At 41.5% G+C, this 18,695-nt stretch overlaps 2 protein-coding genes across 4 annotated transcripts in view; both read right to left on the minus strand.

Moving 5' to 3' along the window:
- The window catches only part of AlaRS-m (alanine--tRNA ligase, mitochondrial), a 94,472-nt gene extending 77,966 nt beyond the window's left edge, over positions 1-16,506 (minus strand). Inside the window, exons 1-2 of one of the 2 annotated variants that reach the window (XM_069326567.1) lie at positions 16,394-16,481; positions 554-832 (exon numbers count right to left, since the gene is read on the minus strand). The gene's annotated coding sequence lies outside the window, so the exon portion shown is untranslated. Of the gene's footprint in view, positions 1-553; positions 833-16,393 lie in introns of both variants that reach the window. The other variant, XM_045736891.2, reaches the window with a different exon arrangement.
- Positions 2,379-16,400, minus strand: DCP1 (decapping protein 1). Of its 2 annotated transcripts, none has more exons than XM_069326572.1 (2): positions 16,346-16,400; positions 2,379-5,590 (listed from the first exon to the last, which is right to left on the minus strand). In XM_069326572.1, exons 1-2 carry the CDS (start codon positions 16,383-16,385, stop codon positions 4,224-4,226), a joined length of 1,407 nt encoding a protein of 468 aa, XP_069182673.1. In that variant the 5' UTR covers positions 16,386-16,400; the 3' UTR covers positions 2,379-4,223. The 2 variants fall into 2 exon arrangements, with proteins under 2 accessions (XP_069182673.1, XP_045592849.1); XM_045736893.2 differs by lacking the exon at positions 16,346-16,400 and adding an exon at positions 14,915-15,069.
- Positions 16,507-18,695: the final 2,189 nt, after the last annotated feature.

Here is an 18,695-nt window from a genome sequence, read left to right on the forward strand (position 1 = left end):
TTGCTTATGTTTGGATTTAGGCTTCAGACCAGTTATGTTATTTTAGGTTATGGTGTTGATGGTGGAGTGGTATGGATAGCTGAATAAGCAGCGAAAACTGTATACAACAATACGATGTGACCCCTAACTGGGTGATAAAACTATCATCTTAAAAAAATGACTTTCTGGAATACTTTTTAAGCTACAGTGCTTAATATCACAGAAAACTTAGTTTCTAGTCATACATAAGTTGCACTTTTAAGGGGCTGGGAACTTAAGCATTTTCATCAAAAATCAAAATATTTTGAAAATGTTAACAAATTCTCACAGGCATTTGGCATCAGTCGTGGCACATTCATGCCAATACGGTAATAAATTTATTTTCTACTAATTTTTATACAGTACTAATAAATCCGGGCGTGGCGTGCCACACCCTGTATAGGGGTTAATGAGTGCCCTCAGTCATTGCGCTCTCGCATGATTGATAACAATCGGATTTACTGCTAACAAATTGAAAAAATATGCACATATAATAGTACATTTATGGATTGGCAACTCGTGTGTATGTACTTACCTAGGTGTACTTGCGGGGCTTGAGCTTTGGCTCTTTAGCAACAGTCAATCAATTGATGTACAGGTTCCTGAGCCTACTGGGCTCTATCATATCTTAAGCGGGACTTCTTAGAAGCGCCAGCGGGACAACTGGAGGAAGACCTAGGAGTGGTGCGAGGACAAGTCGTGGGAGAGTGTGGTTTAAGGGGCCCATCAGGCAAGGTGGCAGGGTGCTTGGAAGTCGGGACAACGGAGGATTGCTTCCTCTTAGTACCGGGGTAGAGATTTGCGGCAAGGCAGCCTGGGGGAGAGACACAGGGAAGGTGTGCCAAAGAGTTCTGAAGGGTGTTGTCCAGCATCATTTCAAACGTATTGGAGATAGCAGAGGCAGCTATGGTAGGTTGGACGTCAACTACAGGAGAAGCGGAGGAAGGGTGTGTTGGGACAGCCTCAGGAACGGGGAGGACGGATTGTGAAAAGAGTTTAGGGAGGAGTCGGACCAGCGCCTTCTTGATGGCATCCGCAATGCGAGTGACACTAATGTCAACAAGATCGGGATTCAGTTGTACAGTGGGTGGGAGAGAAGAGGTTAGAGGACCATCAGTAACAAACAGGTTAGGCACAGGCAAAGGCGGCGGCGGCCGAAAGGGAACCAGTAGGTGATGAAGAACAGGGGGCAGGATGAAGCAAAGTGTGACTGGAAGGCAGGGTGACAGCGGGAAGAACCTTAGTGAGCGCTGCTACGTAGGAAGGACATTGCCTGAATGTAATGGCATGATCACCACCACAATTGGGGCAGCAGAGCACATCGGACACAGTTACGAGTGTAATGGGAACCAGAACATTTGACGTCGTTGGTGCATCCTTGAGAGTATGGTGAAAACCCTTACAAAGAAAGCACCGAGTGGGACAGGGGATGTACACCTCCAATTTATGGAGGAAGCCATTAATCCATACTCGATCAAGGGGAAAGGAGTTAAGAAAAGTAGGACAGTGCTGGTATCACACAGTTCACCATTAGTCATACACATAAATTTCCCGACACCGTAGATCAGAATGTCACCATCCTGCAGTTGTAACTTGATGTCGTCTGCACTAATGTCAACATCATGCCGGACCACATATCGTACCAAACGGTCACCCAGAGGTTTATAACAACGAACTTTGTAACCACAGATGTCAGTAACGTTCAAAAGCTCCAGATCCTCAGAGTGATCGTGGTCCACTACAATCAAGTTCCTGTGTTTATTCGGTCTGATATCGTGCACTTTGATCTTAAAAAACTTGGGAATGGCATGATAGAGACTTTGTGCCCTGCTATTTCCAAAAACACTCCGATCAACGGGAGTATCGACATCAAAGGCAACGATGAACGTTTGTAGGCCATGAGAACTTGTCCTACAATGAGTGAGTGGAGGACTGTGGAAACGGAGGCTGCAAAGGGTCACAGGGTACCTCAGGACACTGGCGATGTTTCGCCTCCAGTCTATTAACCTTACTGTACTGTCCAAGTACAGTACAGTACAGTACAGTACAGTACAGTACAGTACAGTACTGTACTGATTTACTGTCCAAGAAGACATCCTCTGGATCCCCCCTCCAAGACCGGGAGAACGACGTGACCAGAATGTGTGCCAAGTAACAACAGGTCCTGAAAACCCTCAAAGGGATCGGGAATGTCTATGGGAGACGCTGCATGCACCACCATCCGTCGCCATGGTCAGCCAGCAAGTTCCCACATTAATTTACTTACAATATTCATGTCACTCATTTTAATTAGTAGAAATAATGTTTTCTTTTCCAGATGTTTCATACACATCTCGTAGTTGGGGGGTGAAAAGTCTGAATTATATTGTACAAGTTTATTTCCAATAATCTGAATGTTTCTTGTACACTATAGATCAGTTGTCTACTCCAACTTATTCAATATCTCAGATGGTAAGTTACTTTTGAGCCCATAAGACCAGCAGTAGAAGCTTTTGGCTCAGTCATCATTCTAAACATCTTATACAGTATATTCAATGACAGGTGAAACTGATACAGTACTATTTGGTACGGATCAGTAACTGATAGTTTTGAAAGGGAATAGACTGATCCTCAAAAAATATATAATGATGTAATATATATACCAAGTGATTTCACAAAATTAAAACCCAACAAAAAATCCCCTAATGCTGGTCCTGTGCCCATAGACTCATTGCAGTTAAGCTAGAATGCAGCACACACATAAAATATCAGCTCTTACAACTTCTGTGTGAAGGACAAAATTTTGTAACTGAAATTGGTGTGTTTATTTGCCTTTCTACACATTTAAATATGCTATATCTTGAGATTTTTATATGGCTAAATTTAAATATATTAACTCAAATGATGACTGAGAGGCCTTTAGAAACAAAAGAAACTTGCTTATACAGTATTGTAAAAAAACTCTTACTCTCCTTAGGAGTACCTCAGGGTTAGGTAAACAATATTATACAATAATCCAGTTGTGAAAATGGATCATATCTAGAAGTTTTTACAAGACAGAATTCAATCATACAATGGAAGATTCACATGTAAGAGAGATAATTGTATTGATCATAAGAGAGATTTATGTCTCTTGTCCTTACATGTGAATTAATAATTTCACTTTGCAGTACATATGTATATCTCAACATGTTCTTACATTGACAGATCTCTTTACTAAGTACTGTAATATACATGATACAATCAAAAATATATTCTTTGGAATTAAAAATGCAAGTAACATCTGTAGTCAGAATTACTGCATGCTGCAATCTAAAAATGTCTTTGACAAAATTGTTATTGCAAGTAAATAAAAGCAAGAATATGAATGCCTTTCTTAGAATACCATGGATCCAGGTACAATTCTGAAAGTTTATCTCAAAGTAATAAAAGAGCTTCATGCATAGTGTACTGAAGCTCAAAATGTCTGTAAAAAAAGAACAAAGTAGAAAATAAATAGGAGTGAAATCTTAAAATTCGCCACCTAAGGAAATAAAATTATAAATTTTGTTTTTAGTTAAAATGAAAATACAGTAGTGAAATGCATTAGCCAAATCCCTATTATACACACTCCCACAGCCTGGACATTATAAAGGACAAAGAGACACCAAAAGGGCGATTTAAGAGTTCATTCCCAGCAATCTTGCCAATAGGTTCTAGAATATCAATGAGTAACAGTTTCAATACACATTTAAAACAATTTGAAGAAATTATTTTCCTCAGGATATAAGCAGGGCTAACATGAATATAATGTATTTCTATCTATCATTTACCAAGTTATCAGAAAAGGTTTGTGCTAAGTATGACTGACAAGGCAGAATAAATTACAGTATGGAAACTCCATAAACAAATTATCAGTCTACATTGCAGCTCTCAATTAGAATAATACCTTCTACCGCTCAATTACTGCACACACAAAACAACACTCACAGACATATGATATACTGCATATGAAAAAGCTATTTTTTCTTCCACACATGATTCTGTATATATTTTGTAAAACTTTGCTAAAAATATAAGTTTCATTTAGTTTCATATTTGATGTGACAAATAACTACCATTTAATTATATTTTCACAGTCATGATGCACATTATAACACATTATAATGAACACTATTACATGAGAATGCAAAAGCACAACATGGAAAACCAAATGACAAATTTACTACAATTTTATTGTTGTTTGCCTACAAACAACCCTTGAGAGACTGATTTAAAGCCTGAACGTATGCTTCGTGTAATTGTCTAACAAAATCGTCTTTCTTTAGGAGAAGGGTAAATGCCTGAACCAACTGTTCCTGTGTCAAGGGGGTCACTTGCGAAGAACTGCATATTATTCCGTCATGAAGGGATTCTTGAGATCCATTAAGTGGCCTCATATCCATAGTTATTGTGGTGCCTGGAGTCAAGAGGCCAGGGAAGGTGCGTGAACCAGTAGTATCAACTGGAGGGGTACCACTCAGGGTAGGTTCCGAGGTTCGTGAACTTGTAAACACCTGAGGTGAAAGTAATGATGGCTCAGAGTGAGGTATTTGCTGAGAATATGACTCATGATGTTTTTGGTGCTGACTCAGATGAGGTATTTCCTCTTCTTTAACTTGATTTGACATTCTTAAATTATCTTTGAATCGGCCCTCTAATTCTTGGAGAGATATAGGTGCTCCACCTGGAACACTTGATGATAATGATGATGGATGGTTCTGAGGTGCTGAACCAGGTATGGGAATAGGATTAGTAGTGCCTTGTTGATTTTGCACAGGTGCTCCTGCAGGAAGCTGCACAATGGCTTGACCACCTACAGCTGCTGCACCTTGAAATAATTTCTGCAACATAGGATTTGTGCCTGATGATGGATTGGCTGTAGAGACTGGGGGCCCTGAACCAGGAGAATGTAATCCAGTACCACCAAGGCCTGCCTGAGCTCCAGAAACTTTGGCAAAAAAATCAGCAACCGTGTTTTGCTCCCCAGCCTGAACTCTTAAAGGTGCTGGCTTAACAAGATCATTACTTGTACTTGTAGCTGTGTTCACAATGCTACGTGGTTCTTGCCGTTTACTTGCAAATTCTCCATGAGCACGGGAAAGCATGCTCATAATATCTCCACCAGGTGCACCAGCAACAGCAATAGCTGGATCAGCCATTATATTGGGAGCAGGCTGAAGCGCAGGTGGAGGCTCATTTTTCATTCGTTCCTGAATAGACACTGCTATACGCTGAACGTCGTCTGCTTCTGAAAACCATATCCCATATATGCCACCCTTAGCATTCCTAAAAAGGAGATATGGAGGCTTTACTTGTATATCACAGTCAGATGAGAGAGGTTCAATAAAATTAGATTTGTTTAGTCTGTTTATGATGGTAACCATATAATGAGGTGGAGCACACCGAGAGTAGACCATAAGAGTACCCTCCACTTCTGTCTTGGCCCATGATTCTCCATCCTGCTCATATGAGTACAGTGCCGTGCGGTTGGCACTGTCCATTATCTGTGCCACGTGAGGATCTATCCTGCGCACAGAATTCAGGCGGATTGTCTCTCGATTCTGGTCCATGCCTGTGGAAACAAGGGAAAACTCCATCAAATTACACGAGATAACAATGCATGCTGCACTGATAATTTACAGGCATTTCAGTTACTTTTTTGACAGCATATAATTAACAATGTTGAGTTCTCCCTAGATTTCAACAAGTATGGATTAGCATCAGAGTAAAATCACATCAAATTATACAAACTTTAATTTATATACAGTACTGTACTGTACTCCCATAACCATGACAAAAATTTTTTATTGTATACAGGAATAAAAGTTGTTGGTTGTGGTACAATAAATTGTGAATTTTTAAGCTATGTTTACATACATCAGAAATTCATCTAAGTTCAATCTCTTATGTGATTTGGATTGGGGTCATCCTCACGAGATTCAAATTATCGAGCTTAGAAAATACAGGCAACACACACAGTTAACAGTAGACTGGGTTAAGAGCCCAAATAGGGTCCAACAGAAGCAGGGAGACATTCTTCGTAAGCCAGGAAAGGCCAAGAAAATTAAGGATGGCCGCAGATGATCAGAGGAAACCACCGGGAGATCAAAAAAGAAAGGAAGAGCTGCACTGCATAAGGCCAGAAAACACAACTAGAAGAAAAGAACACAAACACTCCTATGGAGCCAACAGAAGTGGCAAGGGTGCCAACCTAGATGATGGGCAGCCAAATTGGATGACCAAGACGAGTAGAACAGAATGCCCGGAATATACCCCACAAAAGAAAGGTGAACCACTGCCAAGGGCCTAAAGACCACAGCCCACAAATCTGAAGTAAGATAAACAGCTCAGACCACATAGTTTGAAGCACCCAGCACACAATCCTCCAAAAATGATACAGTAGTTAGTATTTATAGCAACTGTGAACAGAATATACATTATATAGAATGTTACACACAACACATTTTGTACTATTGATTTTGTGAAGAGCTTAAGAAAGACAGCAATAACCAAACCTAACCTAATATAGTGCATACTCAGTACATATGTGTAGTAAATTAGACCCCAAGACTGCATATACTGTAGTAAGCCTAAGATTGTTTATTTAGGCCTAGAACAAGATAGGTTATTGTAGTTTTTATTATTGCCTTCAGTATAGCAATAGTGCAAAATATGAACTTTTTCAGGTGCAACAGGTTGTTTTATGAACATTCTATCCATAGTTGCTATGGATACTATCATTTGTGGATGCTGGGATAATGCACAGCACCCAAAGTCCCAGCAACTTAACTGAACATTTCTACTTTAGTAAATTATTTTTGGGTCTCACAAAGGTCATGAATAATTTCTTTAATATTTCACCATGAATGTGAAGCGATTCTAAAATTGGAAAGCGTAGCATATGCTACACTGTGCTCCCCAAAGATATAAAGCCAGTGTTCTCAATGTTTATAAAGTTGAACCCTTACCCACTGCTCTGCATGGAGCAATGTGAGTTCAGAGTTTGAAAGGATAACACAAGTACTGGTGAACAATGGTTATACTGTAGTAACCACGAGATAAACACCACTATAAGATGACACTTGGACCAGTGGTACAATCCTGAACCAAGAACAGAAACCACAAAACATCCACTAAAATTATATTACAAATCCACCAAACACAGTGAATACAGTATAAGAAAGAGGAAAGAATACTGTAATAAAAGAAATAATCCATAATCCGGAGGCAGGTGGTGGAAGTGGTCAGGAAAGGTAGGGAGTGATAGTGGTGTCAAGGGAGGCAGGTGGTGTCAGTGGTGAGCTCTGGTCCTGAGTTATCAGATAATTCCCGTGGCAGTTTTACAGTTCCTGTAGCACAGTGGTAAGACGCTCACCTGACGTTTCGTGAGCGCTTTGTCCTGGGTTCGTATCCTGGCCTGGGAGGATTTGTTGGGCGCAAATCCTAAACTGTAGCCTCTGTTTACTCAACAGTAAAATGGGTACCTGGTTGTTAAACAATTTGGCGGGTCGTATTCCAGGAAACATAGGAATAAGGACTTGCTCGAAATGCTATGCGTCCTAGTGGCTGTACAAGAATGTAAGAACTCTTGTACAGTATATACTATAGAAAAAAAAATGGCAACACATGGCTGGTGCTGGCTGCTGCCTCGATGCTTCTCTCACTATCTGCTTTTCACCAAATTAGCTGAGAAAATGTTACCATTTCAGTTGTTTGTAACACATTGCTCTATTGTATGCCATGGTCAAAATTAAGAAATTAATAATAAATGGTGGTGTTAGTGGTGAGGGGATGTATTGGGGGTGAGGTGGAAAGGTGTCAGAGGAGGTTATCTTGAGATGATTTCAGGGCTTCAGCGTCCCCGCGGCCTGGTCCTCGACCAGGCCTTTTTTTTTGTTACAATCTCCCCCCCCCCCCAGAAGCTGCTCATAGCAGCTGTCTAACTCCCACATACCTATTTACTGCTAGGTAACAGGGACATCATGGTGAAAGAAACACTTTGCCCATTTGTCTCCGCCTCCACCTAGGATCGAACCCGGAACCTCAGGACTGCGAATCCAAAGCAATGTCCACCCAGCTGTCAGGTGCCCAGGAAGGGTGAGTACACACACCTCCACCAGGTCTGGCCTGAGTGATCAGCTGACTGCTGCACTACATGGCTGCCTCAATACTAGCCTCACTTGCTGCTTTTCACAAAATTAGTTGAGAAAATTTTACCATTTCAGTAGCTTGTAACACATTGCTCTATCACATTCCGTAGTCAAAATGAAGAATTCATAACAAATGGTGGTGTCAGTGGTGAGGGGGATGTATTGGAGGGTGGGGTGGAAAAGCAGCTAGCCTCTACCTGTCAACATTTGTACTCATTAATGTGTACTATACTTGTATGTACAGTGGTACCTCGCATAACGAATTTAATCCGTTCCAACGCCGCTGTCGTCATGTGAAACCGGCGTCATGCAAAACAATTTTCCCCACCCAAAACAATGTAAATACAAATAATCCGTTCCACCCCCTAAAACAACAATATGACATTATACACTGGTAATATTATACTGTACAAGTTAAATAAATGTTTGTTTGACTGTTTCCATGTGTATATTCACTTTACCTTATGAAGAGTCGTTGCTGGCTTGAGGGAGCCGATCGGGAGGGAGGGAGGAGAGGGCTTATGGGGAGGAGGGAGACACCACCTCTGGGTCAGGCGGGCTCGCTCTCTTTGGGAATTTAACCCCACTAGGACCGGGTTGTGGTTCAATATCACTAGCACGTCTCTTCCCACCCTGTCCACTGACCATATCGCGTGTCACTTGCTGTTGTCTTCGTTTGAGGATGTCCCTAAATCGAGACAGCACATTGTCATTAAACAGGTTCACGCACCGTGTTGTCACCGCCTTATCAGGGTGATGCTTTTCCGCAAATGCTGTCACCTTTTCGAACATGCCCAGCACGTCCCTGATCTCACTAGATAGGATAGCATCCTCGCAGACCTCCTCCTCCCCCGATGAGAGCTCCTGTACCTCCTGTTGCACCAGCTCTTTCTGCAGTTCCAGGAGTTCCTCGGTGGGCAGTTCATCACTGTGCTCCTCCACCAACTCCTGCACATCAGCAGCATCCACCTCCAGACCCAGTGTGTGTCCCAGAGCGACAATATCATCCACTAAAAGAGCCTCCGGGTCATCCACAGGTGCGGATGCAGATGCAGGTGCAGGACCGAAACCTTCGAAGTCTCGCTCAGGGACACCCTCAGGCCACAAGTTTCGCCATGCAGAGTGTAGGGTTCTCTGTGACACCCCTTCCCAGGCCTTATCTATCAAACGCAAGGCCCCCATGATATTGAACTGCTCCTTCCAGAATTGTCTGAGGGTCAGCTCTGTGGTGTCAATCACATGAACACATCTCTCCAACAAGGCCTTCATATAGAGCTTCTTAAAGTTAGCAATGACCTGCTGATCCATGGGTTGGAGGAGTGGCGTGGTGTTTGGAGGAAGAAACTTGATGGTGATAAACTGATTTTCAGGGAACAGATCATCTTGCAGTTGGCAAGGATGCGCAGGTGCATTATCGAGCACAAGCAAGGCCTTGAGTGGTAACTGCTTGTCGACGAGATAATTTCTCACTGTGGGGCCGAAAACGTCATTTACCCACTCACTAAAGAAGATCTGCGTGACCCAGGACCTCTTGTTCGACCTCCACATCACATTCAGCCGTGTCTTGTGACCCTTAAGCGCCTTGAACACTCGTGGATTTTCTGAGTGATAGACGAGCAGCGGCTTGACCTTGCAATCGCCACTTGCATTGGCGCAGAGCACGAGAGTAAGGCGATCCTTCATCGGTTTGTGGCCAGGCAATGATTGTTCCTCTTGCGTGATGTAGGTCCTCTTCGTCAGTTTTTTTCAAAAAAGGCCGGTCTCGTCACAATTGAAAACTTGTTGTGGCAGAAACTGCTCCTGATCAACAAATTTCTGGAACTCTGGCACAAAAGCCTCAGCAGCACCTTTATCAGAGCTGGCAGCCTCCCCATGTCGCACAACACTGTGTATACCACTCCTTTTCTTAAAGTTCTCAAACCAGCCACGGCTTGCCCTAAATACCTCCTCATCTTCAGACGATGCACCTGGTATCTTCCTGACAAGGTCCACATACAGCATCCTAGCCTTAGCGCAAACGATAGCTTCAGAGACACAATCGCCATGCAATTGTCGTTCATTCATCCACACCAGCAGTAGCCGTTCCACATCTTCCAGGAGTTTTGGACGTTTGCTGGTGAGCTTGCTAACTCCTTTGGCCATGTCAAGCGTCTTATATTTATCCTTGCCCTTCAGTATGGTGGATATTGTTGAGGGAGCCCTGCCATACTCCCTGGTAAGATCAACCACACGAATACCACGCTCGTGCTTTGCTATGATCTCTTTCTTCACTTCCACAGTGATTGCCTCTTTCTTCCCCTTGCAAACTCCTGCTTTCGCAGGCTGCTTCTTGGACGACATCGTGCGTTCAGAATTGTAGTCACAAAACCACAAAAAAAAAAAAAACACGAATATCAGAATTGTGTGTGGAGCGATACAGACGGATACTGGTCGTGTGAGACACCAATACAACACTGTAGACAGTGGCGGCGTGACCCCACCATGTGGTGTTGACGTTACACAAACGAGCGTTCGTCATATGGGACGATTTCTCGCCGATCGGGCCAGTCGTTACCCAAAATATTCGCCTTGTGGGGCGATCGTTATGCAAGGTACCACTGTACATTACTTAGTGTATTCCTTATTTATATTAATAAACTGTTTGTTTATTTTATTTAGTTGTGAGGGGAGGCAGGTAGTGATAGTGGTGTCAGGGAAGGCAGGTGGTGTCAATGGTGAAATTGTCATGAGAATCGTGAAAGTTGTTGCCAGGGTAGGCAGGTGGTGTTAGTAGTGAATGTTACTGAAGGCATGAAGTGTCAGGGAAGACAGGTGGTGTCAGTGGTGGTGGTGGATGGTGTCATTCATTGAATATAACATTTAATACATATATATGTGTCAGCAGTCTGGTGGTGGGGGATGGTGTCAGAAGTCTGGTGGTATCAAAGAAGTATGGTGATGTCAGTTGTGAGAGATGGTGTCAGTGGTGGTGGTGTCAGAGAAGTCTGGTGATAAGGGATGGTATCAGAAGTATGGTGGTGTCAGTAGGGAAGGGGTTACCGGAGGTGAGTGTGCGCATACGGTCTCTCGGTAGCAGTGAGCAGATGCCACAAGTCAATTTAGTGATGACAATTATCGCATTATCTACACTGAAATTAGCCTTTTTTATTAGCAAAATGTCATAATGAGGCAATAATAATGGTGAATATTGTGATATACAGTATTTAAAGTAGTAAGAATACATTTCCTTTTCACAGAATTGTTAGGACAATTGGGGTGTAACAACCCACAGCTGACATGGCACTGTGAGGCCTGGGAGGAGTGTGTTGTTCCTGGAGTCAAGGGGGGAGGAGAGTTCACAGCTGCCTCTCTACCTCTCTTAACGACCTATGTAATATAAACCATGTGCATTAATACAGTACTGTACTGTATAAAATGCATAAAACTTCAAAATAAACAATGTTTTACTAATTATATATGGTTATCTATGCTCTCAAATGGCTTTATAAAAGAGCTATGAATTCAGACATTATGGAATTTCTGCTCTCTGAGGAAGACGAGGTGCTTAATAAGCATACAGGATACAAGGGCTAGTAGAACACTAGAAAACGTTAAGAAATATTCAATTAAAGATGCAATTTTCAACTAGGCCAAAGAATGGAGTGTCAGGTGCAATTGTTCATAAGGCAAATGTGTCCTGGCATATGTATTAATGTGGATATAATTTTTTTTCAGGGGGAGGGGGGGTGCTGGGGCCAGACGGATGGAACAAATTCTGTACTGGAACGAATCAGCTTTGCCCCATAAATAGTTCATTCAAGTGAGGACATAGATATTATTTTATATATATATATATATATATATATATATATATATATATATATATATATATATATATATATATATATATGTCGTACCTAATAGCCAGAACGCACTTCTCAGCCTACAATGCAAGGCCCGATTTGCCTAATAAGCCAAGTTTTTGTGAATTAATATATTTTTTCTAATTTTTTTCTTATGAAATGATAAAGCTACCCATTTCATTATGTATGAGGTCAATTTTTTTTATTGGAGTTAAAATTAACGTAGATATATGACCGAACCTAACCAACCCTACCTAACCTAACCTAACCTATCTTTATAGGTTAGGTTAGGTTAGGCTGCCGAAAAAGTTAGGTTAGGTTAGGTTAGGTAGGTTAGGTAGTCGAAAAACAATTAATTCATGAAAACTTGGCTTATTAGGCAAATCGGGCCTTGCATAGTAGGCCAAAAAGTGCATTCTGGCTACTAGGTACGACATATATATATATATATATATATATATATATATATATATATATATATATATATATATATATATATATATATATATATATATATATATATATATATATATATACATACATACATACATACATACATACATACATACATACATACATACATACATACATACATACACACACACATACACACATACACACATACACACACACACACACACACACACACACACACACACACACACACACACACACACACACACACACACACACACACACACACACACACACACACACACACTCACACTCACACTCACACTCAATTATAGACCTGTATCATTGACAAGTGTAATAGTGAAAGTATTGGAAAAACTAATCAAAACTAAATGGGTAGAACACCTGGAGAGAAATGATATAATATCAGACAGACAGTATGGTTTTCGATCAGGAAGATCCTGTGTATCGAATTTACTCAGTTTCTATGGTCGGGCCACAGAGATATTACAGGAAAGAGATGGCTGGGTTGACTGCATCTATCTGGACCTAAAAAAGGCTTTCGACAGAGTTCCACATAAGAGGTTGTTCTGGAAACTGGAAAATATTGGAGGGGTGACAGGTAAGCTTCTATCATGGATGAAAAATTTTCTGACTGATAGAAAAATGAGGGCAGTAATCAGAGGCAATGTATCGGAATGGAGAAATGTCACAAGTGGAGTACCACAGGGTTCAGTTCTTGCACCAGTGATGTTTATTGTGTACATAAATGATCTACCAGTTGGTATACAGAATTATATGAACATGTTTGCTGATGATGCTAAGATAATAGGAAGGATAAGAAATTTAGATGATTGTCATGCCCTTCAAGAAGACCTGGACAAAATAAGTATATGGAGCACCACCTGGCAAATGGAATTTAATGTTAATAAATGTCATGTTATGGAATGTGGAATAGGAGAACATAGACCCCATACAACCTATATATTATGTGAGAAATCTTTAAAGAATTCTGATAAAGAAAGAGATCTAGGGGTGGTTCTAGATAGAAAACTATCACCTGAGGACCACATAAAGAATATTGTGCAAGGAGCCTATGCGATGCTTTCTAACTTCAGAATTGCATTTAAATACATGGATGGCGATATACTAAAGAAATTGTTCATGACTTTTGTTAGGCCAAAGCTAGAATATGCAGTTGTTGTGTGGTGCCCATATCTTAAGAAGCACATCAACAAACTGGAAAAGGTGCAAAGACATGCTACGAAGTGGCTCCCAGAACTGAAGGGCAAGAGCTACGAGGAGAGGTTGGAAGCATTAAACATGCCAAAACTAGAAGACAGAAGAAAAAGAGGTGATATGATCACTACGTACAAAATAGTAACAGGAATTGATAAAATCGACAGGGAAGGATTCCTGAGACCTGGCACTTCAAGAACAAGAGGTCATAGATTTAAACTAGCTAAACACAGATGCCGAAGAAATATAAGAAAATTCACCTTCGCAAATAGAGTGGTAGACGGTTGGAACAAGTTAAGTGAGAAGGTGGTGGAGGCAAGACCGTCAGTAGTTTCAAAGCGTTATATGACAAAGAGTGCTGGGAAGACGGGACACCACGAGCGTAGCTCTCATCCTGTAACTACACTTAGGTAATTACACACACACACACACACATACACACGCACACACACACACACACACACACACACACACACACACACACACACACACACACACACACACACACAGTATTCATATACTGTATATATATTTATGTTTATTAAAATGCCAGAGAAATATTACTCAACCCTACCGAGTTGAATAATGTCTCCCATCACAAGTGCCCTCAGTATTTGTGATGGGTAATGTAAGGCAGCCACTGTAAGCTGTCAGGGGAAGTATAACCCTTCCATTGCTACTACCATTCCTTGATGTCTTTATGTAGGTTCAGACAGTGTGTGAATACCTCTCAGTGTTCAAAAGAAACTTTGATAAATATAATACAATACTTTCAATGGATTCCTGATCAACAGGGATGTGAGTTATACATCAGAATGCAAGCAGCTGCATCTAACAGCCTGGTTGACCAAACAACCAACCAGGAGGCTTGGTCAGAAACTAGACTGCAGGGCCATTGATCCTCGTACATATCATGTAATTATAATGGAATTTTATACAATGACAATGTCCGCATTCACCTGGTAACATTCATGAAGAAAACCACATTCACATAGTAACATAACCATGAAATGATAGCAAAATTTTCCGTGGGTCAAGGTAAACTCCATTACATCCACGGAGGGCTATTATATCCTTATTTGCATGATACATATAAAACCCACGCAATAATTGTTTAAATTGTCATGAATGTATTCCTGTATTCTGTATCTGTATTCCCTGTGAATCAACACATGATGATAATTGCTGTCTAAGGGTCAATAAATACGTACAAGCATTGTTTTTGGTAAAAAAAAAATTGGTGATACTGACCTGCCACCAAGTGTAATGGAATGTTGAATGGGTCACATATGGGTTGGTCCCAATTAATCTATTCAATCAGAAAAACAGCATTTCAATTTCTGCACTGTCAGCATGAGCAGGGGAAGTAGTGGAGACAGCAGTTCCTGAGAAATCTACCTAAAGAAACTGGATACAGTGGGGTGCTGCTGTATTTGGACAATGAAGGGAACAAAATTATAACTTACCAAATATGTGCAATATTTCCTGTATCATAGCAGAGGATGCCTAATGGATTTGGACAATTTTTACAATTTTTACGTTTGGTTAAATGCAGCACCATACAAGGCTGACATCAAATGTATTCATAACCTTAAAGTTAGGCAAGGGTTCAATTAATCACTAGATTCTTCAGTTACTATGACAAAAACACAGTTTTCTCCAATATAGTCTGCTTACAATTGTTGTGGAACAATAGCACTCGTTCCTATGATAATTGCAAATATAAAAAATCAAGAGTCATTAACAATGAATACAATCTGTATTTCAACTAGAGACAACTCTTGGTGTAGTCCACCAAGATGCTCTGATCAACAAAGTTGTCCTAGCCTCACCAAGCTGCCCTGGCCTCACCAAGCTACCCTAGCCTCACCAAGCTGCCCTGGCCTCACCAAGCTGCCCTGGCCTCACCAAGCTGCCCTGGCCTCACCAAGCTACCCTAGCCTCACCGAGCTGCCCTGGCCTCACCGAGCTACCCTAACCTCACCAAGCTGCCCTGGCCTCACCAAGCTGCCCCTGGCCTCACCAAGCTGCCCTGGCCTCACCAAGCTGCCCTGGCCTCACCAAGCTGCCCTGGCCTCACCGAGCTGCCCTGGCCTCACCGAGCTACCCTAGCCTCACCAAGCTGCCCTGGCCTCACCAAGCTACCCTAGCCTCACCAAGCTGCCCTGGCCTCACCAAGCTGCCCTGGCCTCACCGAGCTACCCTAACCTCACCAAGCTGCCCTGGCCTCACCAAGCTGCCCTGGCCTCACCAAGCTGCCCTGGCCTCACCAAGCTGCCCTGGCCTCACCAAGCTGCCCTGGCCTCACCAAGCTGCCCTGGCCTCACCAAGCTACCCTAACCTCACCAAGCTGCCCTGGCCTCACCAAGCTGCCCTGGTCCAACCCAGGTGGGACCCCCCTCCCCAAATGGGAGACCTTTCATCTCTTAAGCAAAACATATTTATATAACTTTTGTGAAGGTGTTGACTACTAGAGGCGAGAGAGGGGTGCCAGGGAGAGGGTGGTGGTGGCGAGGCCGTCGCCAGCTGGTGCTGTACAGGGCCACAACCCCCAACACAGGGGGCCCAAATAACCAGCCCAAGCCCATACCACCACAACAGGTATTGACGTGGACCATCTCGCCCTGCCCCGTGTCATCTCCCGCACCCCCGAGGAGAGTCATCCACGCAGCAGTGACTTACGGACACTCGGCGTCACTGTCAACGTCAATAAACAGCACATGCACCTACTGTTGTTATTTGCTAGTAAAGTTTGGCGCAGGAGCGGCGGCTTTTGGCACCATAACCACTTCTCGAGGCAGGCCCCTCTGGCTGGCCGGGTCGTGTTCTAGTCTCCCTCACCTCATAATCCTTCCACTCCTCATTACAATACTCATCACAGTTTTATATAATATTAGTATTTTAAGGTCTTTTTAATCTAAATTTATAAAGAAATTATTTTTCAACGAAAATGCGTGTTTAAAATATCGTCTACATAACCCATATTTTCGGTGTTTAAAGACAAAACAAACCAGTATCTGCTGAAAATTTTACGGAGTTATGAGGAGTTTGTTATGACTTATGAGCAGTTTGTTATGAATTATGAGGAGTTTGTTATAGTTATGCCTGGTGGCCTTGCCCCGCCCACCTATCACATTGTTTGCAAGAGCAATAAGTATACATACCATAATCACTTTTATTCAGATTTTTCAATTTTTTTTCCACAAAATTCATTTTGCTGTTTTAGAAACTAGTAAAAATGTAGGCAGGGATCTAACAGAGTCCTCCTAGATATATCTTAGGTAATCTGTGGAGCAGTAGTCAGCATAGTTGGTTCGCAAGTGAAAGGTCGCGGGTTCGGTTCCCAAACACACCGTCCAGACATTTGGCCACGTTTCCTAACACAATCTTTCTAATGACACTCAGCACTTGATGACACAACTTTCATTTTCTCTAATGCTAACCCACGTATTCTAAATGACACTGTGTATATTGAACTAAAAAAAAAATCCACCAATGGCTGATTGTTGAGTTAGTTTATAGTTCATTTATTATGCACCTCATACTCATCATGTGGGCGGTAGTGGAAAGGTTTACAAAGACCCATAATGGGCTCAGTTTAGTTTAGTTCATTTATTATACCCAATATTAATACTTAAGACATATAGCTTTACAAATGTAATCACCTCTATCAATTCATATTGTAGTTATTTGTTTATATAAAACCTTGCTACAATGTACCTTTTCAACTTACCTGTTATGATAGCTGCCCGAAACGCTATGCGCGTTAGTGGCTTTGCAAGAATGTACAAATACCAATCTTATGTAATCTCACCAACCCATTGTACCTTCTTGTGAATAACTTATTATTAGTAGTAGTATACACCCCATACCCATCTTATGGGCGGTAGTGGAAAGGGTTACAGAGGCACATAATGGGCTGAGGGACTGTATGCTGTACTTGCTGTATGCAATGTTAAATGGGATTCTTGTACTGTTATATGTTTATTTGTACTCACTGAATTTGTGCGCCCCTTGAGGGACTTGAAGTAGAGGGGGGTAGAAATAGCCTAAGCTACGCTATCCCTTTGAGATGTATTTATTGCTTATCTCAATAAACATACTTGAACTTGAACTGAGGGACTGAATCCCACAATTCATTTAGCTAAGCAAGTTACAGTCTTGATGAGCTAGTTATAAAATTCAATGCACATTGTCACATCAACAATGGATTAAAGACCGACTACAAGTAGTTTCTAAATTAAACAACTGACATATATGGAGAACTAGTGTCAATTTATATGTTTATCCTGCACATCGTCCCCATCCTGCGGGCAGCGGTGGATAGGTTACAGTCACTCAGTTACTACCTACAATTAGACAACTGGGAATATTTGGCTAAAATTTTAATAGCAGATAATTTTTAATTAAATATTTACACATCTCTTGAAGTTTTGTTATAAAATGCTGAGAAACTTACTCTTAACATTGACAAAAAATTTTACATATTTTTATAAGTCCTCAAATCAGATTATTCTACGTAATAACAATTCCCAAATATTGTGCAGATCAGAAGGTAAATTCCTTGGAGTTAACATTGACAACAAACTGAACTTCCCTTGCCATATACAAAATGCAACAAAAAACATAAATCAGTAGTCATTCTCTCCAAAATCGTATAATAGGTACCTCGTTTTGCCTTGGTAACACTTATATTCACTCATCTATGATATCTCACCTAGTGTATCTGTACCTGGGGATCTACAACCCAAAATTACCTTCGACCACTAATTACTCAACATAAATCAGCAATCAGAGCTATTACAAATTCCAGTACCAGACAGCACTCGGCTCCCTTCTGAACTCCTTGAATATGAAAGTATTGAGGCTTCACCGACAGATCACATGAACTCTAAAAATGGTCGGAAGACTGGCAAATGCCTTTTAATATCGAAAAACGCAACACCTTGTATGTGGTGCATAACAACGTACATCACAACTATCAAATCAGCACCATCGTCCTTCACCAAATTGATAAGGAAAATGATCTGGA

Source organism: Procambarus clarkii, chromosome 18, assembly GCF_040958095.1.
Source record: "Procambarus clarkii isolate CNS0578487 chromosome 18, FALCON_Pclarkii_2.0, whole genome shotgun sequence".
In the NCBI taxonomy this organism is placed as follows: domain Eukaryota; kingdom Metazoa; phylum Arthropoda; class Malacostraca; order Decapoda; family Cambaridae; genus Procambarus; species Procambarus clarkii.